Below are 22,966 nucleotides of genomic sequence, written 5' to 3'. Positions count from 1 at the left end.
AATTTCGCAACTTTCAGGTTTAAATTCTAAATTTAATGGTGTTTGTACCATAAAATGCCATTAAAAGTAACGACGTTCTTATCAAAAAATGCCACTAAATTAGCAACATTCTTATCATAAAAATGTCGCTTAATTAGCAGCGTTTTTATAATACAAACACTGCTAATTTAGCAATGTCTTATGATATAAACGTCATCATATTAGTGGCTTTTTTTTCGGTACAAACGCCATTAAATTAGTGATGTTTTCAATATACAAATGTCGCTAAAATAACGATATTTTATAAAAAAAATACCGTTATTTTTTCTCGACATGTGTATAGTCGACACTTTTAGTAGCGTTTTTTGCAAACGTCGTAAATCTTTTAGTAATGTTTATAAATACCACTAAACTTAAAAAAAAAAAAAAAAAAAAAAGCTACTAAAGACCTAAACCCCTGTAGTGAGATATCTGTCTTTGACTTCTTGGCCTAATGGCAACAAGAAAGATAAAATAGACATGAAAGCTTGAGTTCGAACCAAGTTGACCCCTACCCATCCTTCAAGTCCCATGGGCAAAAAAAAAGTTTGGGATACTTCTTATCGAATTATTAAAATAAAAAAACAAATTAGAGAGGGGGAAGATTTGAGCAAGAGAGGGTAATTTAATGAACGTGTAAAAGCACTTATTATCTACATTACATTTTGGTGTAATGAAGTTCTTGATACAAAGGAAACATTTTAAAAAAAAATTAACTTAAAACTCACAGTTTTTGTTTCTGACAATTTTCATATGAAACAGGTTGACATCTCTTATGAGCACAAATAAGAGAACTTATAACACGGCGTGGCATTTGTTTGAAATGTGGCAAACACCTTATTAGCATATAGGCAAAGGAGCACCATCCCACTCCTTCAAGCAATCCAGCAAAGGATCAATCAACTTCCCTGCACACATTGCTGAGAAAACCTTGTCACATTCTTCTCCTGGAGAAATCACCTTCTCACCTGTTAACAAATTAGTACCGAGAACTTCTCTCACAAACTTGTACAATGGATAGGACCTGCATTCTTTGATCTTGTTTGGAATAGCAGGATTTCCATTTTCAAATTCGATTCTAGCACTTTCAACTTCTTTAGGCAAAAGGGTTTTTAGTTCTTCTTCAAAGGCTCCAATCTTTTGGAAAATTGAAGTGGTTGAATTCTTTTCTTTGTCACCATTCATCAAGGCATGGTCTACTAGTACTTGTCTCAGTTTCTGTATTAATGGGTAAGTTGCACTGCAAGGATCATCAATGTAGGCATAGAGATATTCGCGATCGACAACTCTGAGCAGGTCTTTTTCACAGAATCTTGATGGATGAAGTTCACCATTGCATCCCATGGTTAGGACTCTCTTAGTCACTTGACAAACTGTGTTCTTCACAGTATTCTTCAAATTCTCTTCCAAATGCCTCAGGTCAATGGCTTGGCATAGGGCAATCAAGAAAGTTGAAGACATGAGCTTCAATATGTCGACAGCTTCAGCTGTTTTTCTTGCTGATATCAAGCCTAAAGAGTTCACATCTTGGTTGTGTTGCTCAGCACTTTGGACATGATTGGTGACTGGGTTGCCAAGGTATTGAAGCTCTGAGCAGTAAGAAGCCATTGCAATTTCTGCTCCCTTGAAACCATAATCCAGGCTTGGATTGCGGCTTGCAGACAGATTTGAAGGCAAACCATTGTTGTAGTAGTCATTAACAAGCTCAGAAAATTGAGCAAACATGAGTTTGCCAATTGCAGCAATGGCTAGACGAGTGTTGTCCATTGAGACACCAATTGGGGTACCTTGGAAATTCCCTCCGTGTAAAGCCTTATCTCTTGATACATCAATCAAAGGATTGTCATTCACAGAATTGATTTCTCTTTCAATCATTTTGGTTGCTGACCTGATCACTTCAATCTGAGGGCCAAGCCATTGAGGGGAAGTTCTAAGAGCATATCTGTCCTGTTTTGGCTTCTGAAGAGGATCCATTTCGTGCAATTTTTGTGCTGCTTTTATGTAAAAGCTACCATCCAAAATGTGTTCCATAATTGCTGCAGCTTCAATTTGCCCTGGATGATGCTTCAGCTTGTGGGTCAAGTGGTCAGTAAATTCAGGTTTGCCTTGCATAACTTCAGCAAAAATTGCTGATAAAACTTCTGAGAGGACTACTAATACATTGGTCTCAAAAAGGACCAAGGAAGCTAAGCCAGACCCAACAGCTGTGCCATTTACTAGAGCAAGACCTTCTTTGGGTTGCAACTCAAAAAATCCACCATTGATCCCAGCTCGGCTAAAGGCTTCTGTGGGATTCAAGGCCTCACCATTAGGTCCAACAGCTTTAGAATTCGGCCTGCCAGTCAAAAGCCCAGCAATGTAGGAAAGTGGCACCAGATCACCAGATGCAGAAATTGATCCCCTGAGTGGCACACAGGGTGTGATGTTCACATTAAGGAGCTTAGTAATGGCTTCCAGGATCTCAAATCTAATCCCCGAATATCCTTGCAGAAGAGTGTTGATCCTCACAAGCATAGCTGCCCTCGTCGCGGTGTGAGGCAACGTATGGCACGACTCAGTACCTTGGCCGAAAATTCCTGCATTCAAGAACCTGTTGCAACAAAATTATTTTTAGTCACATTTTACAATGCAAAAAGCTTATAACTTCAATAACAAAATCCGGGGTTTTAGTCACATTTTTCAAGTTTTTCCCTTTTTTCTATGTATTGACTAGAACATATGGATTTTTACAGAAGTTACCTAATATTAAGTGATTGGTTTGACTCTTTTTAGTCAAAATCATTTTTTAATTATTTTAAATTATATAAACATCAACCCTTAACAATTTAATATTTTTGGATGTATTTATTTCAATGAGTCTAAAAGATTCAAGGTTTGTTTGAATGGTGTATGAGATTAGCTCAATGAGATTAAAAATAATTGTAGAGATGAGAATGATTATTGTAAAAATAAACTTAAAATCAATGATGAAATATATATTTTGATATAAAAATAATCGTAATAGTAAAGTGAATTGTAATAAAAAAATATGATTATTAAGAATATTAGAGTAAAAGTTTTATATAATAAAATTTAAATTATTTTTCATTTATAAAATTTATTCATTATATAAATTTTATTAATAAATAATAAAATTTATTCAAATTATTTATTAATATATTAAATAATAAATTTTATTTATTATATTAAATTAACAAATTTATTTTATAATTTTTAAATAAAAAAATGTAAGAACTTTTTTTACATAATAATAATTTTTAAAAGATAAAAATAAAAAAGTAAAAACTTTTGTTAACCGATCATCAACTGAACAAAAAATATCAATGGATAATTGACCAATCATCAATCATGTCATTAATTTATTTGACGGAAAAAATCACGATTGACAAACTTTATTATTACAATTGCACCATTGAAGCCATGTAATGTAGAGTAATTCAGCTTAGACAATCGAATATTCTGTTTCAATAAATCAATTGAGAGCAAGCAAAAAATCCTCCTATTTTTGACCTGACAAAATTGAAGTGTTGGAGATTGGCAAATTTATTTTTTTATATTGTTTCTTAAATTTTACTTCACCACCAACCAAATAACAATCTAAACTCCACAAGTAAATAAGATTTACTATATTTCATTAATCCTCAGATCCCATGTAAACTTGTAAAATAAATAGTACCAAAAAATTATAAAATTTGGAAGATTTATTAGTTTACTTCACCTAGATATTTCATTTGGTTGCCAACAACTGTATTATTTATTGATAAAATATTAAATTTTTAATTTTAATAAATTAATATTTAATTCTCGACAACTTCAATTACTTAAAGACTATTTCATTTAGTTGAAGAGAATTAAGTCAGAAACTATTTTAAATGGCTATATTTTTCTGGTGATCCAGAAAATAAAAGTGTGCCCTCCCTAAATTAAACATGATCCATGTTAATTGTTATAATGACAACGCTGAAACAAATATATATATATATATATATATATATATACACGTACAAAAGATTAAAAATTCATAAAACAGTAGAGTTATTCATATTTTCTTTTCCATGACAATTTTGTATTAAAAGTTAGAAAATAGAAAATTTTAAAAAAAATTTGAACATTTAAACCTGATAATTTAAAATACGATATAATGATATTATATAAAAATGATGAAAAAAATGATAAATACATGATTTAAAATTTTCGTAATAATTATATATGAATTTAATAAAATAAAAATATATATTTTATATTTTCGTGTCGATATAAATTATAATCTGTAATTTTTAGGTAAAATATAATTTAAATATATAAATTTAAATATTTTATATGATATAGATACACCAATCATCATACATATAACATATGAAAATAAAAAGAAGAAAAGTTAAATGCATAGCCTTTCACCTAATTAATTGCTAAGGCAGATAACCCGGATTCCACCTACCAAACAAGGTGGATTGAGTGTTGGGCTAATTATGGCTCATTTAAAGGTTAAGTAGTAAATTCAATAATTCATATATTTATATTTTATCTGTTTTATATTGAATATATGTAAAATATAAAATTTATTATCATAATTCATATCGATATATTAAATATGAAATATATTTTTTAATTTTTTAAAATTATATATAATTTTTATTAAAATTTTAAATTATATCATTTTTTATATTTTATTTTATCATTTTTTTCACGTAATTTTATGTATTTAAAATTATTAAATTTACTTATTAATTGTCTAAATTTAATGGAAAAATACCAAATATGTATGAATGAACTACGTTCTATAAACATCAAATGAAGAACGACTCAAACTTGATCTGATGATTGTTACTATTATTTTTTTTAAGAGGTTCAGGTTCCAGGTTAGAATTATGTTTTTTTCTTTTTTTTGTAATTCTTATATCTGAAAAAAAAAAAATCTGAGTAAGTTACCTTATAAGCTCCATTTGGAGGGCAGCTCCTTGTTTGGTCCTCCTATGAGAGGTTGCACCGAAGCCAGTGGTGACCCCATAACTATCTGTACCTTTATTCATCCCTTCCATGACCCAATCACTGCTTGCCTTAACAGACGGCCGGGCTGCCTCCGAAAGCTTGACCTTAACACCGGCATCACCGTTCGCAATAGCTGTCACTTGAGCTACGGTTAAGGTTTTTCCCCCGAGATGTACCACCGGTTTCCGGTACTCATCAACCATACGCTTAACGTCGTCAAGATGACTACCCTTTAAGGACTCAGCTGACGCACCCCAGTTCAATGGGTCACTTGTGCAAAACCCTGGTGATGATGAGCCGTTGGCATTGCATTGAGTCAATATCTCCCTTGGTTCCATAACTTTGGCTCCCTCCAAGAATAAGTGAAAAAAAAAAATGTTGAATTGAAATTTGGTCGGTGCCTTGGTGGCCTAAAAATGGACCAAAATCTGACCAAAAAAATGTGAATTTCAGAGCCAAATAAAAACAATGAGGAGACACAAAGATAATGGCTTATAATTGACCTTGGGACACTACATAAAGGAAATTAAAGATTTTACAATGGAAATTTTCAGGCAAAGTGAAAATTCCTGAGTCTGTCTAACAAAATTTGGTGGCTTTAAATAGAGAAATGGGGGGTGGACATTGAGGGTTGGGTGGGTAGGCCGATAGGTTGTTGAAAACTTCACGTGGCCGTCGGATCTTCATGATTTTCGATGGTTGTGATGATGACACGTAGCAATCATGTTATTGGTGATAGCAAAACAAAAAAAAATCTAAGCTTCAAGCTGTTTTTTTTTTAATTATTTCTTTATTGTCAAAAGAAAAATGGTAAAAGAAATTGAAAGAGAAGGGGGGGTTGGTGAGCACTCGGGGGACGCACGACGGCAGCCACGTCACCCGCAATTCTTCAAGTGAAAAAAAAATACCAATTTATCTATTTTTTTATGATATTGAAATATTGTTTTATGTTTGGTTGAACCTGAAAATTAATTCAAAAGATTCACATAGTTAATTTTAAAAAATAATATTAATTAATTTAAATTTTAAATCTTAACATTATGACTTTTTTTTGTAAAAAATGCATTAAAAGAAAAAAAATTTTAAAATGTAAATTAGCGATCATTGGAAGAAATATTTATTTCAAATTAGATTTTAAATTCGTGCAATATACAAAATATATTTATATTTCAATAAATTTTTTAAAATAATAATATAAGTTATGAAGTTTATGAACAATTCATAACTTATATAATTATTTTTATTTAAATTTATATATTTTAATATAATAAAATTAATTAATTACATATTGAATATATTTATGTAATTCATTAGAAAAATAGGGTCCAACCCAATGTAATTAGTTTTGAACCAATCAAAGATCATGTGCCTTGATCCTTTTTTTACACAAAGTTTTGATAGCATTTGTTGGAGAGATAAATCACACTTAGAGCCTATGAGAGTACACTAGAGAGCCCATAAGAGCACACCAGAGAGCTCATACATACATATTAACACTACTTGAACCCAAAAGCTTAAGCTATTAGGTTCTTGGGTCCTTCATGCATATATAGGACATTTAATTCAGATTTTTTAATTATGTGAAATTCTTTACTCACGTGTGAAACATATCTCAACACAATTATCATCCATTTAAAAAAAAAAACTCAAACTATAATTTATTAAATCCAAATAATCTCTAAACAAAAGATAATAATGTTTTCGATTTTAAGAAATTAAAATTTTCATCTTTAAAATCAATCTCGTATACAAACTTTTTTTATGGAAGCTTTTTTCATAAGTTGTTGAAATAAAGATGCAACAATTATTTCTCCAGTATTTCTTGCTATCTTTGAAGTAAGTATCATTTTATTTTATAAGCCAATAAATTTCACAGATAGAGGTAAAGAAATAAATAAAATAATAATTTATAATTTGACAACCGTTGAATTATAATCTAGACTATATAACTTTATAACATATATAATCATTATAATAAGTTTATACTTATCTCTTCCAATAATTTTTTCTATTTAAGTTTAGGATCATAATCATACACCTTATTCACTATAAGTTTGGTACTACTTGTCTCAAGATTATACTTAGTTGCTCTCATATTGAACACACAAATTTTATCTCAGAGATTTTCAAATATCTTTTTGGATTTTATAATCTTCATTTCTCTAAATCATAAGTATAAATATATTATTCAATTAATTTAAATATTAAATAATATTAAAATAATTTTTAACTCAATACCTTAACAGATATTTCATAAAAATCGTCAATGTCTCTATTAATTAAATCCCTAGCTTCTGTATTGAACTATATGAACATTGCTCTTCCAAAATTATCATATGCCTTAATATTCAACTTGTACCTATAAAAAATATAAAATTATATAATTATAAATATAATATAATAATTTAAAAACTTTTTATTATTATCATGGAATAATAATTTTTTTATGTATCAAATATAAAAAATATAGATACAAATTACCTTGGTGTTGGATTAGGGACATCAACCTTGTAGGAATAATATTGAAATTTTTCATCAATTTCATATAGTTTCTTGTTACACCTACATGATATATAGTACCAATCAAAAGTGATATCAATTTTTATTATAGTGACTCACTGATGAAAAACTTTTCCTGTATATACCCAATCATTTTTAAATCAAGCATCAATAAAAAAAATAAAAAAAGAAAGCTAACATCATAGTTAAATAATATATAATATATAAGTACAAAAAAAAATAAGTGAAAATTAGAGAAAAATTTGAAATGGAGTTAAGTAGTGATCAAAAGATATAACATTAGTGAAAAGTAGTTAAAAATGCATTATGTTTAACCTAGAACTACTTATACAAAAGATGTGTTATAAGTTAATTAATAAGATAATTTTAAATTATGAAAGTTAATATTGAAATAATAAAAATTATGAGTGAATAATGGTCTAACAATGGCAAGTTGATTGATATTGAAATATTTTATTATGTCATTAATATTTAAAGATCCTTTAATTTAGAACAATAAAACAAATTAAATTTATTGTATCTAATAATGGCAATAAAACAAATTAAATTTTAATTAAATCAACATACATTAATATCTAAATTTTAAGATTATAAAACAATACAAATGAAATCTAATAAAATCCAAGGGCATTAATATTTTACCAAATAAAATCAAACGTGCATTAGTATTTTACCAAATGAAATCATATTTAATTAAATATAAATCTATCAATCAAATATAAATTAATAAAATATTTTATTTCATTAATTTAATTATGGAGAATTAATTTGATATATTTGTTTTCTATATTTACACATGAAATATATCAATTACTCAAATGGATACTATATTTAATCAAATATAAATATATCAAATAATTGATTAAATAATCAATTATTTTATAATTGTAATTGTAGTATTTATTAAATTATTAATTAATTATATATTGATTGATTAATTTGTCAAATTAAGAAATTTTAAAATTTTTATACTTTTGATATGAATTGAATTTAGAGTAATTTAAAGTCAATAATAAAAACATAAATATAGTCGAATAATAAGATAATTTAAATTATGAATGTTAATATTGAAATAATAAAACTTGTAAGTGAATAATGGTCTACCAATGACAAGTTGATTAATATTGAAATATTTTATTCTGCCATTAACATTTAGAGATTCCTTAATTTAGAACAATAAAACAAATTAAATTTATTGTATTTAATAATGACAATAAAACAAATTGAATTTTAATTAAATCAACATGCATTAATATTAAAAAATAAAATTATAAAATGTTACAAATTAAATCAACACGGATTAATATTTTATCAAATGAAATCAAATGAAATCATATTTAATGAAATATAAATTTATCAATAAAATATAAATTCATAAAATATTTTACTCCATTAATTTAATTATGAAGAATTAATTTGATATATTTGCTTTATATATATACATACATCATGAAATACATCAATTACTCAAATGGCTACTATATTTAATCAAATATAAATGTATCAAATAATTAATTAGAGACTCAACTATTTTATAATTGCTATTATATTATTTATTAATTTATTAATTATATATTAATTGATTTAATATTTCAAATTAAGAAATTTTTAAAATTTTAATATTTTTAATATTAATTGAATTGAGAGTTATTTAAAATCAATAATAAAAACATAAATATAATCAATTTAGTTTTTTGAATTATATTTGCATTATATATTTACACATGAAATACATCAATTACTAAATATTATATTTAATCAAATATAAATGTATGAAATAACTGATTAGAAAATCAACTATTTTATAATTGTAATTGTAGTATTTATTAATTTATTAATTATATATTGATTGATTTAATTTGTCAAATTAAGAAATTTTGAAAATTTTAATACTTTTAATATGAATTGAATTGAGAGTGATTTAAGATTAATAAAAAAATATATAATCAATTTAGTTTTTTGAATTATTTTTAAATTAAAAATGTATTAAATAATATAAAATACATTTATTAGATGTCATGTGATGATTTTTAAAACCATCCACATATCAACATTTTAAGTTGTTCACATAAGATTTTTTTCCATTTTTGCCAAAAGCTTTGGCTTTTATATATTTATATAAGAAAATCAAATGAAATCATATTTAATGAAAAATAAATATATTAATCAAATATAAATTAATAAAATATTTTATTCCATTAATTTAATTATGGAGAATTAATTTGATATATTTGCTTTATATATTTACACATGAAATACATCATGAAATACATCAATTACTCAAATGGATACTCTATTTAATCAAATATAAATGTATCAAATAATTAATTAGAGAATTAACTATTTTATAATTGTAATTATAGTATTTATTAATTTATTAATTACATATTGATTAATTTAATTTTTTAAATTAAGAAATTTTTAAAATTTTAATACTTTTAATATGAATTGAATTGAGAGTGATTTAAAATCAATAATAAAAACATAAATATAATCAATTTAGTTTTTTGAATGATATTTGCTTTATATATTTTACACATGAAATACATTAATTACTGGATACTATATTTAATCAAATATAAAATTTTCAAATAATTGATTAGAGAATCAATTATTTTATAATTGTAATTGTAGTATTTATTAATTTATTAATTATTGATTGATTGATTTAATTTGTCAAATTAAGAAAATTTTAAAATTTTAATACTTTTAGTATGAATTGAATTGAGAGTGATTTAAAGTTAATAATAAAAACATAAATATAATCAATTTAGTTTTTTGAATTATTTTTAAATTAAAAATGTATTAAATAAAATAAAATGCATTTATTAGATATCGTGTGACGATTTTTAAAATCATCTACATATCAATATTTTAAGCTGTAAAATACATTTATTAGATGTCACATGACGATTTTAAAACCAACTACATGTCAACATTTTAAGCTGTCCACATAGGATTTTTTCATTTTTACCAAAAGCTTTGGCTTTTATATATTTATATAAGATGTAATTTTATATATACGAGAAGGTATAAAGAGAAAGGATTTCGAATCTTTAAACTTTTTCTTGCCATATTAAACCCGTTATATAGTTTTATTTTTTACACAAATATCTAATTCTAAACTTCAGCAGTTATTAATTTCATTAATATAAAATTGAGTTAAAAAGTTACAAGAAGGATTTAAAAAAATCAAGAACGGTGTTATTAGAATCGTTATGAATTACTTAAATAAGTATAGGGTGTTACTTATTAGTAGAAAAAAAATCCTAACCATGAAAAAAAAATCGATAAATATGGTTGATTTGGTTGCTCTTCCTAATTGTCCATTAATAGGCTTTAGATGACTAATAATTAGATAAAATTAAATTAATAAGGATGTATTTGATACACAAAATTATAACAAGATAGGATAAGATAATATTATAAATATAATTAGATTAAATAATATGTATTTATTATATGTCACATGGTGATTTTTAAGACCATTTATATGCAACATTTTAAGCCGTAAAAAACATTTATTAGATGTCACATGGTAATTTTTAAGACCATCTACATGTTAACATTTTAAGCCGTCCACATAGGATTTTTTTTATTTTGGCCAAAAAGCTTTGGCGTTTATATATTTATATAAGATGTAATTTTATATATACAAGAAGGTATAAAGAGAAAGGATTTCGAATCTTTAACCTTTTTCTTATCGTACTAAACCCGTTATATAGTTTTATTTTTTACACAAATATCTAATTCTAATTTCAACAATTATTAATTTTATTAATATAAAATTGAGTTATAAAGTTAAAAGAACTATTTAAAAAAAATCAAGAATGTGTTATTAGAATCGTTATGAATTACTTAAATAAATATAGGATGTTACTTATCAGTAGAAAAAAATCCTAACCACGAAAAAAAATCCATGAATATGGTTGATTTGGTTGCTCTTCCTAATTGTTCATTAATAGAGTTTTAGATGCCTAATAATTAGATAAGATTAAATTAATAAGGATGTGTTTGATACAAAAATTATAATAAGATAGGATAAGATAATATTGTAAATATAATTAGATTAAATAATACCATTCTATCTAATATTTGATGTCTATAAAATTAAAAATAAAATAATTTATTTGTTATTCAAAATTATTATTACTCAAAGTTTATGTAATTTAAATTATTGAAATAATTTTTTTTAAAAGTATAATAAGACATATAAATTCAATTTGTAGATTAAAAATAATTATCTTTACTTTGAGTTGATTGAATCATCTTATATGGATGATTAATTTTTCTTGTAATCATATCTCTTTTGTTTAGATACAAACTAAATATAATATAAAATAATTGTATTCTTAATATATTCATCATCTTATATATCAAATATGACCTAAATTGCTTAAGAAAAAGCCCTAAAAATGGCCACCACATAATTTACTTACCAAACCTAAATATCTAGCATTTAAAACTACCAAATTAATGAAGCAAAATATATGGAAGGCACCACCCCATTTATCGCTGGATACTCAATATTTAAGTTAGGATCAATTCAAGAGCATACCTATTTATCGAAACGGATACAAATCTATTCAAGGCTTTGAATCTCAAGTTAAATGGTTTAATCATCGGATCATTCGAATCAATGTTAGATTAATAAAAATATTTTAAAATAAAATTATTGATTATATAAATATTTTCTTAATTATGTAAACTAAATATTATGATATAAAGATTAAAAATATTCATTACAATTTTAAAAATTACAAAGAAAGTTAATCTTACATAGATTTTCTAATTTTAGTTTTTTAAAATGTTTTTTATTTTTAATGTCTTCTATGAAAAACTAATTGTTTTAGTGAAAATTAATGAAAATAATCAATAATTAGTATGCAAAAATTAGGTTAGGTGTGATTTTTAAAATCATTTTAAAAGTTCAAATTTAATTGATTCAGTCAATAAAAAACCCCAATGGCTAATTGGATTGATCTGTCGGATTTATATAGATATATATATATATATATCTATATAAATCCGACAGATCAATCCTATATATATATATATATCTATATAAATCCGACAGATCAATCCAAATATTTTTTAAATCAATTGTATAAACGATCCAAATATAAAATCAATCTGAGTCGACAGGTCCCACCCAGTCTAGATTTAGTAACTATGTTCAAGGAGTGTTAAATTTTGATTGAAAATTCTAGGAATCACTTATTGAATTGCACAAGTTAACTGTAAAATTTTGAGCACAATAATTATCATAGAGGCCTAATGGTAATGGATTAGGGGTGAGACATTTACTTGCTTAACTATATTAATTATGAACAACATGCCAAAATTTTAGTAAATAACTTACACTTCAATAAAAAAGATTAAAAATTTTTAATGAATCAAAATTAGGTTTAAGGGTTTGTTGACAAGTGTTGAAAGAGCAAACATTAACTATTTGCTTAGTAACAAGTCAACTTCATTTTCCTTTATTTTTTTTTCCTTTTTATTAATTGATTGAGTGGCTTTCTATTTGACACAAAAATTTGAAAAATTGATAGAAATATTTTATATTAAAATATTGTAGACTAATTCTCTAGTTTTTAAAGCTTAAAAGTAAAAAAAATGTTTTATTAAAAATAATAGAGGATATAAAAAATAATGGTTTCAAGTATTATAAAAAAAGAAAAAAAAACATAATTTTGAAACATAAAGATGAACATTCTAACGAAAGAAAGTAGTAAACCTTTTACATTAATCTATACATGTCCCCGTGATGCCTAAACTCTTAATTAATTTTGAGAGCCTTCTAATAGTTAGGTTAACTAAGTAAACTATGTTAATTACTAACTTTTTCTACCAAAAAATAACTAATTTTTTTAATGATTTGTACGTCTAAACTAAATTATTACTCGTTAGGTTATTTCATTCATCTAACTTAAAAAACTTATGTAATCAACAGTCATATAACTTATTGATAAAATATTAAATTTTGAATTTCAGTGATCATAACTCAAATTCTAATAATTTTAAATAAAAAATCTTATATAATAAGCCAACTTCAAATTTGCAAAAACTTATAAAAGTTTATTTTTGTTTATTTTTTTATTTTTTGGATTGGTGTCCTTTTAGAAGGTTGGTTTGAATTTGAGTGTATGTTTGTTTCTCAAATCATATCACTAAAGTTGATTCGTATGATAACTTTTTACATGGACATAACAAAATCGATCATTAGGAATAAATAAACAAACAAATAAATATAAAAAAGCATCAAAAGATTATAATAATTCATAATTTGGGTTAACATTTTTCAATATAAAAAGTGTCTACATCTCATTGACAGAAGCAATTTCTTGGTTCCTTTCTTTCATATGGTAATTAAGAAATTTTCATTCCTTCTTTATCCACTTATCTTAGTGGAAAATCTACCAACCCCATTTCAATTAATAATTGCTTAATAGTAGGTAGGGTGTTGTTAACAAGTCCTATTGTCTCCACCCACCTCATCTAGGTACTTTAATCTTTTGTTCTTTGCTCATTTAATTTTCTAAGGTTAATTTTTGATAAAAAAGAATATTATATATTTTTCAACAAGTTTATCTATTGTGTTCTAATTATTTAAACTTATAAATGACATATTGTCCTAGTCATAATTTCATCACAATATTTTTCTTTCTTTGATATCTAAATATCAACTTATAATGATTATCAAAAAATTACTCAATGATAGTTATTTTTTTTCTTAAAAAAGGTTTAATTCGAATGAAATTTTATTTCTCTCAAGTTTAACAATAAATCGGTTAAATTTGTAAATTATAATACAAGTTTAGGCTATAATTTTTTTTTCTATTTGAGGTTTTCATTGAACCAAAGTAGATTGTTGCGAAATTTTCTCCATAGAATCAAAGAAGATTTTCTTTCAATGTGCTAGTAAAAAAATCTCACCCCTACTCTCTAAATTAATTTGGTTATGCTATTATCAAATCAGATAGTTTTGTATTTGAGAATAAATAAGAGTAGAGTTCCACATACATATGTATAAGTTTTACATTATTTTTTTTGCTCTTTGATCAAAATTAACTTTATAACTAATTTGAATTAAAATAATATTTTTAATCTTAGCTATTTTTATGAAAGGTAAAAAAAGATTTAAAATTTATATTGGTATGAGTAGATCTCTACTCAATAAATTAAATCCAAAAAATATGTCTTGCCCTTTTGAGAGTATAGCCTTTAATTTTCTTCAAAAAGAAAATGATTTTGTTAAACCCGAGACTTAACCCAAATAATTTATACAATTATCTTTAGGAGGTGGCTATCATCAATTTTACAATTTAAATTTCAATATTTACAATTCATTCTCTTTATCATCTTGCTACAACTGTTTTGTAAAAAAGAAAATATTGTTGAAGAGTTTCTTTCTTTTTAGAAAAGCATGGTTTGGAGTATAAGATTGACCAAAGAATTTGCATTATCCAAAAGAAAAATTAAAAGGGAAAAAAAATAATAAGGATGATGCTTGAATGAGGTATAAATAAATTAAAGATATTAGGGGTTGTTAAGCTTGCAAGTCATGGTCATCACCAACCACCATTCATTTTCTCCCTAAAGGGGTAGGTGAAACCGATGAGCAATTGCTTGAGATAAGTTTGGTAATGTGCGAAAGCTCATCCCATTAGGCACTTGATCCAAGTCAATTTAAGTTTGCCTAAAATATTTTTATAAAAATTGGGGTAGATCTAAGTCAAAAATGAATTGCTCTAGTTTTCTTTTGGCATTGCTTGTAAAACAAAAAATGTACCCATCATAAATATTGAAAAATCCTAATATTTCATTGCATTTTGAGGCTTCAATAAATTTGTAGAAATTGATAATTTGATTGATGGTAATTACTTATAATTATATATATAGTCTTAGGTAATTAATAATCAAACTGAAGGAAAATATTTGATTTAATTATGCTTTAAAAATTAAAATTAAACTTAATTACATTGAATGAAATTTTAAAGTTTTTAATAAACTAGTTATCTTGAAATTAAGGAATATTTTTTGAGCTTCTTATTTCTTTCATTGCCTTTTCTCTTTTTTCTTTTTTTTTTTAAATACCTTAGATATTAATAAAAAAAAAAAAACTTCAAATTCAATATTTTTATTAAACAAATTTGTCTGTACTTTTTGTAATGTAAAATCATCAAGAGAATAGATTAATTAAACTTGTTCATGCGTCGATTTCTAAAAGTTCTGCCCGAGATCTCATTAGATCCATTGGATCCAAAAGATATGAAACTTTTTAAAAAATATTAAAATATTAAAATTTTTATATATTTTAATTAAAAGTAAATTAAAAAATATGAAAAATTTAATGTCTCGTGCCCAGTTGGGTCCAGGTTCGAAATCCCTGTCCAAGGTTCGGCTCAAGTCTATTTTAATAACATATATCATAATAAAAATGTATGATATACAATAAAAAATTTATTCCCAAAACAATTTTCTTTCATCTGAATGTGAATTCAGAATATATTTATATATAATTAAAAAAAAATCAAATTATCATCTTATTTCTCACAGAAAGATAAGGTGAAGTAGGTTCAACCAAAGCAAACCAAGAAAAAAGAAAATAAAAAGAGAAAAATCTTAGAAACAGGAAATCTAGACAAAAAATTTGAAGCACAACAAATCAGTTTTATTTATTTATATATTATTATAATTATCCCTAATATTTTTTATAAATATTATTTGTGTGGACTGACTCTTTTCACCAACCTACTTTATAACAAATCCTATGCAAACTACAAGCAAACTCTAAAAAATGAAATGTAGTCTTTTCTATAATTTATTTGGATTATTTTATTTAGAATAAATTAAGTTAGATAAATCAACTGGCCAATAAGTTTAATCATAAATTACTTGACCTTATCTTAAGTTTTAGATATAAACCCTTATCATTTTGTTTTTGTAATATATAAATCATTGTCATTAATTGTTCATATGAATATCCTTGAAATCTTTTGTAAAACAAAAATTTCACATATGCCTTTTTTCTTTTTTTGTTAAATGAATCCCATATGTATCACAAACAATAACAAGCATCCAAAAAAAAAAAAGATCGAAGGAGACACCTAATCCGTTAGATCAAGCCTAAATATTTTGGCTAAAACGTTAAAAAATAATTCTATACTCTTTGAAAAATTTTAACTAAGCTCTACTATGTATCCAATTAAATCCTTCATGTATTATGTTTAAAAATAAGAATTTAAAATAATTTAAAATATTTAAATTTGATTTATTGAGATAAATTCAATTTTTAGTTTTCGATTTATTCTAAATCCGATTTATTTAGAATAAATTAAATTAGATAAAACTATCATTTCTTTTAATCGATGATTTGTAAATTTAATATAAATTCTCCTTATGATTTATGATATGACCTCATCCAATTTATAAATTCAATTTAAGTTTTAATTACGGTTTGCGGTATGCCCAAATTTTGAAATGGATTAATCTCCTCACTTAAACTTTTAAATAAAAAAAAAGTTTGGTGAAATTTAAGTAGAGAATTTATGTCCCTTTTTTTTTTTTTTTTTTGCTTCAAAAAATTCAAGCATTGAAACTATTGATACATGATTCTTGAATAAAAAATACGATACAAATTTTTTTTCAAATAAAAAAAATTAAAAAATGAGTTTTTTTTAATGTTTATTTTTTTTATTAATTATTTCCATATACTATTATCATAATAGCTGTTCAGAAATATTTAAAACTACAACCAGATCAATATAATTAATTTAAGTGGCAAAAACATCCTGCCCACCTGATCCTTGATTTAAATGCTAATGTTGGAATCAGGAGGGCCAGCAAGTTTAAAATTCAGCTTTGCTGAACCCAATATTATTTCGTTAACCAATTGGCTGTCTCAAATTAGTTGATCAATTGCACATTCGAATTTGTAAATATGTATGTATGAACGTGTATACATATATATATATATATATATGAGAGTTTAAAATTAATTTATTTTTACATTCATTTATAATATTTATATTTATTTAATCTTATCATTGTATTTCATATTCTATAAATCATGCATATCAAATTTTAAATTAATTAATAATATTTAACTATTTCTTTGGAATAACAAATTTTCAATTATTAAATGATATATCAATTTTTATCCAAGAAAATATTAATTTTTGTTCAAAATTTTGACTTGGACGATTAAAGTCCATTTAAGCATTTTAATTGGATTTTATTGGGTTTAGTTTTATTGTGATCATGTTTTTTAGCTACCCAAAACCCATGTGAGAAATCCAAAGCTTTTTAAACCTAAATTTATTAAATTTTAATTATTTTTAAAAAATCTAAAAATTAAGAAAAAAATAATTAAAAAAAAAACAGAAATTGGAATACAATACCGTGCACCACACCAGCACACATCATCATTTGTCTAATCACCCTACCCATAACCAATCGCCCTACAGAGGCCATGTCAGTTGAATTTCAGCTACCAATCACCCTATCTCCTACAACTCCCCTTTGGCTTTCTCCGTAGGTGAGAAAAAAATCGAAAAAAAACTAAAAAGTGATTTAAAATTATAGTATTTAATTTAATTTAGATTAATTTTTTTATTTGATTTGAATTAAATTTAAATATTAAATATATATTAAATTCGGACCGATTTTTAAAAAATAAAAAAAATTAAATCAAATTAAATTATATATTTTTTAATTTATTATATATTTTTAATTTCTTGTAAAATAAAAATAATTATTTTATATATATATATCTATTTAAATATATTAAAATCTTATTAAAATAATATATATAAAAAAATTAAAAATTAATAAATCAAATTAAAATAATAAATTTCAATTCAATTGAATGGATTTAAAAAAAAATGTTCGAATTCAAATTAAATTTTAAAAATTTTTAATATTTTATATTATTTAAAAATTCAAATCAAACCAATTGACCTGCACTTTTATCACTTTACTTTTCTCCTCTAGTGTCTTGCCTTTATCTCAGTCTTTCCTATGATCCCAAGGTTCTTTTTAATATTGAGAAATTTTGATAGAAAAGAGGAATTTTGGACAACAATTAGACTTTGTCAAAAAAATTCTTTGACCACTCCTTGTAAACGGAAACCTAACTTCGCAGTGACACCCCACCAGCAACAACCTCGAGCCTTCCTTGGCCACCACCCATTGTTGAACAACATCACTGCCCACCGCCTTTCAACCTACGACCAGATCACCATTAACCCAAACAGCCCCACAACCTTTCTTGTGACCCAACTTCGAAACCCATAGCAAATATAAAACAAAAGAAAATTAGCAAAACCAAACACATTCCTCTTAAAGGAAGGAATAGCAACAAATAAAAAAATCACATAAAAAAAGAGAAAAAATAAGGTCTCAGAGAGCTTTTTTGTTTTGGGGGTTTTAAGAAGTTTCGGGGCTAGACTTCTCGTAGGGAGGAAGGCCTCAACTTGGAGAAGGACATAGTTGGAGCTGATGGTAATTGGAGCATTAAAGGTAGAGATTTCTTGTGTAGGAACCACGGGTTTCAAAGTTAGTTCTAGGAAGTTAGAGGTGGTTTTAGGAAAAACTACTTACATAGTTGGAAAGAGGAGATCGAAAGGAATAAGTAGGTGAAATTTAGGCTCAAATCGGTGCCAGTTGGTCACGGCCGACATGGTGGTAGACCGTTAGAATCTGAGATTGGGTGGTTGGTTGTTTAGTTCGTTTTTTTTAAAGAACTGTGTTTTCTTTTTTCTTTTTTTTTAATGAAAAGGTTAGAAATGGTTTCTTAAAAAAAAATTATCTTTTATAGGTTTTTTTTTTAAAAAAGGAAAAACAAACATACCTGCCTGCGTATGGACCAGACCAGAACTCGTGGTCCATGCGCCCAACCCAATGCCCAGTTTCTGTTGGTCTTTCCCAAACCAATTTGGTTGACTTTTTGCTGAACTAGCCCAAGCCGTGGTTAAACCAGATTAAACTGCAAGAAATTTGTAAAAAACCGATCAAATCGGTTCAAGCTATCGGTGAATCGCTTTGAACCATTACCCCTTCGACTGGTTATTTTTGGGTAATTTTTTTTAATTTTTAATTTTTTTTATATTTTCAATAAGTTATTTTATTTATTTTTGTATATTTGAATTTTAATTTTTTAGAATAAATATATATTTTTAAAAAAGACAATAAGTAAAAAATCTAATAAATAAAAATATAAGCTTCATAAGATAATGAGATCCTAAAAATATTGACGTAATGCTTCTAATAAAGTCTTTTAAATAAAATTCTTTTTTAATATTAATATTATAACGGTTTTAAGATTGTTAGATAAAAAAATTTTTAAATCATGATAAACGTAAAGAGTCGTCATTAATTTTTTTTAAGGAGTGATTGACCATCAAAAATTTATATTTTTAATAAAACTATAAAAATAATTTTAAAGTTTATCAAAAAGATAAATTTTGATATACCAAAACTCAAGTTGGGTTCAAAAGTCGATTATATATGAGAAAATATTAACACCCATACAACGTCCATAAATTGATATCAATTAATCATGCGTTATTTTTTGTGTTTGATAAAATAGTTTTGATTTGAAATTTAATTGTAATTCCCTTCATCCTTCAGAAAAAAAAAATTAATTTTAAAGAAATTTTTATTTAAGAATATTATGAAAATTTTATGTTAAAAAAATACCTTCAAATTTCTTAACATAAAGACAGAATTCAAAGATATTTTTTCATCTAAAATCTATCGCAACATTCTTTGTAAAAATAAAATAATATTCTTTCACAAATGATAATTATTGACAATTCTTCAACATTTAAGCAGAGTACCAACACTTTATATTTTACAAAATGTTATATTTAATTTTATTTGTTTAAAACTAATTTTTAAGAACTTTTTATGTGGTAAAAACAAAAAATAATATAATTAATATTGTACATCCATAATTAGAACAAACATACATGTGCATTATAAATGAACACATTAATTTAAAAATGAAACATATGTAATTGATTATAAAATACAAATTTAAGAATCAAATTTTTAAATATAAAGAGATCATTTAGACTATTCAACTTTTAGATAAAGTTTGAGTGTGATTATTTATATTTAAAATTTTATTTTATTATTTTCATTATTTTATACTTTTTATTTGTTGTTTTAACAAAATGAATTTATTTTGAGTTGTGAAAATGTATGAAAATTTTTGATGAAATAAAATTTTTTAAATATCCCAACATCTAGGTAACATTCGAGAACAAATTACTTCATAAAAAATTTTTATGTAAATCTTTAGAAATTTAAAATGAATTTAAATTTTTGGATAGATTTAGGTTTAAATTTTAAAAATTTATCAAACCTTTTTAAAAACCTTTAATAACTAAGCAGATTTTCAAACCAAGCTCATTTTTATAATTCTCCTAAAAATAATTTTTTTTATTCTTATATATTTCATATATTTTTTTCTTTTTTTACAATAATAATAATTATTATTATTATATTTTTCACATGAAACTAATGATCATAAAAAATAAATAAATAATAACTTATAAAAAAGAATCAAATCACACAAATATCATAATATATAAGATTTAAGCTTAAATAAAACTTGATAGCACGAAAGAAATAGATAAAAAATGAATATACTATAGCATTTGTTAGCCTATAAAGCCTAGGCTATGAAACATGAATGATGGTAATGTCTAATCTTTAGGCATTCTTTACCAAGCAGGTTGAAAACTTTAAGACTTCCTCACGATAGGACCCTTATCCTTTTATTATTATTATAATTATTTATAAATTTTTTTTGCAAAGGCTCATGCATGCCAACTTCACGTAAAAGAAATAAAAACCAAACGCATAAAAAGTTGGGGCCTCAAGTCTTTATCCGTAGGTTCTTCGTATATACAATGAAATTATAAAGTTCTTTTTGAGCTTTCCTCCCCACAAGCCAGCAGCCTTATCTTACGATAGAAAGAAAATAAAAAGTTTTTTTTTTAAAAAAAAAAAAACCTTTCCCACGAATAGACAGCATGTCAAAAAGACCCTGAACGAAATGAAAACCAGCCTAGTTTCCAGGAATGGGATGCCAAACTCAAAAATGAAAGAAAGCAAGTAGAGCCAGACGAGCTTTAACCGTTCCTGCATTTCCCTTGTTTAAAACAAAATATTTTTTTATGGAAACAAAGCCCGAACTGAAATAAAGGATAAAATGAGTTGTTCTTAATCTTAAACGGAACACATGAAGGATTAATTAGATCTTTGCAGACAAACCATGCGTATAGAGTAGTAACAGTCATGAAGATAATGGATTATAGTTTTTGTGAGTATTAAATCAACCATGCAGATGTAGAAAAAATAAATAAAATATATATAGTACATTCTAATCCCTTAATGATGGACCTGCATGTCCAGAGAAGAGGTCAAGAACTATGAAAATTTTAAAGCTTCAACAAGATCACATGGAATGGAGTTTCAAGCTCTAGCCAAGACATTAAAACATCAAGAAATGATAGGAACTTTGGAGTTTTTGTGACCCATCAGCTCTTTGAAAACACCAAAAAAGAAAAGGAAAACTTACGAACTACGGAGAACGCAAATTGGCTGGTTAAGGGACGTAAAGGTATTACCTATTTTCAAGTTTCAACAGAGTTTACTTTTTCCTTTCAGTAAGCTTCCCACCTTCTCCTTTCTCCGGTTGTCCTTCTCTTTTTTTTTTTCAACCTTCTTTTCCCTTGGCTTTTGCTCTTTTCCGAATCCTCCTTTCTCCATTTTTTTTTTACTGTTTCTGAAGTTCTTTTTTTTTTTTTTAGTTTCCTTCTAAGCTCTTTTTTTTTTTGTTTTTGTTTCTCCTCCTTTTTCTCGCCAAAAAGAAAAAAACCTTCCCTCTTTTTTTGAAAGCTATCCTTCCCTTTAAACCACCTAGGCCCCTTGCTTCTTAAGCTTCCTGTTGTCTTCATTCTCTTGCCCACTGCCTGCCACTACTCTGTCCTCTTTTCTACAGGTTACCAATGCCAAGATATTCAGCTTGTCTCCAACTGAGATTGTCTCCTTTGTTTGTTTTTTCATGCAATCCTCAAGTGGTATTTTCAGACATTTACTTTCATTATTACTTTTTTTTTTGCCATTTTAAACCCCCTCTAGCCCTTACGTTACATATTCCACTTTCTTTTATCCGAGACAAAGTCTTAACTCCTTAATTTTTTTGGCCCGGGTCATCTTTAAGATTAATCTTGGGCTCATTTTTGGCTTGTAATTGAATTTCTAAGTGGGCCAACTTATGGGCTCAAAAGGGACTTCTAGTCAGGCCAAACCCAAATTCAAAAATGAGTTTGGGTCAATCGTGTTTAAATGATCCAAACAAAATTTTGTGTCTATAACTGCTCCTATTGGCAAATTGAAGGTTAGCTACATCTATCAACTT

The 22,966-nt window shown here is 25.5% G+C and overlaps 1 protein-coding gene across 1 annotated transcript; it reads right to left on the bottom strand.

Moving 5' to 3' along the window:
- Positions 1-642: 642 nt before the first annotated feature.
- On the bottom strand, positions 643-5,578 carry LOC111310322 (phenylalanine ammonia-lyase-like). The gene is made up of 2 exons (XM_022909653.2): positions 4,948-5,578; positions 643-2,608 (listed from the first exon to the last, which is right to left on the bottom strand). Exons 1-2 carry the CDS (start codon positions 5,343-5,345, stop codon positions 859-861), a joined length of 2,148 nt encoding a protein of 715 aa, XP_022765388.2. The 5' UTR covers positions 5,346-5,578; the 3' UTR covers positions 643-858.
- Positions 5,579-22,966: the final 17,388 nt, after the last annotated feature.

The sequence above is a fragment of the Durio zibethinus genome, chromosome 19 (assembly GCF_047325235.1).
Source record: "Durio zibethinus cultivar Kanyao isolate XHJ-2024 chromosome 19, ASM4732523v1, whole genome shotgun sequence".
NCBI classification, from domain to species: Eukaryota; Viridiplantae; Streptophyta; class Magnoliopsida; order Malvales; family Malvaceae; genus Durio; species Durio zibethinus.
The sequence above is the reverse complement of the archived record's forward strand: the minus strand, read 5'-3'. Positions and strand labels throughout refer to the sequence as shown.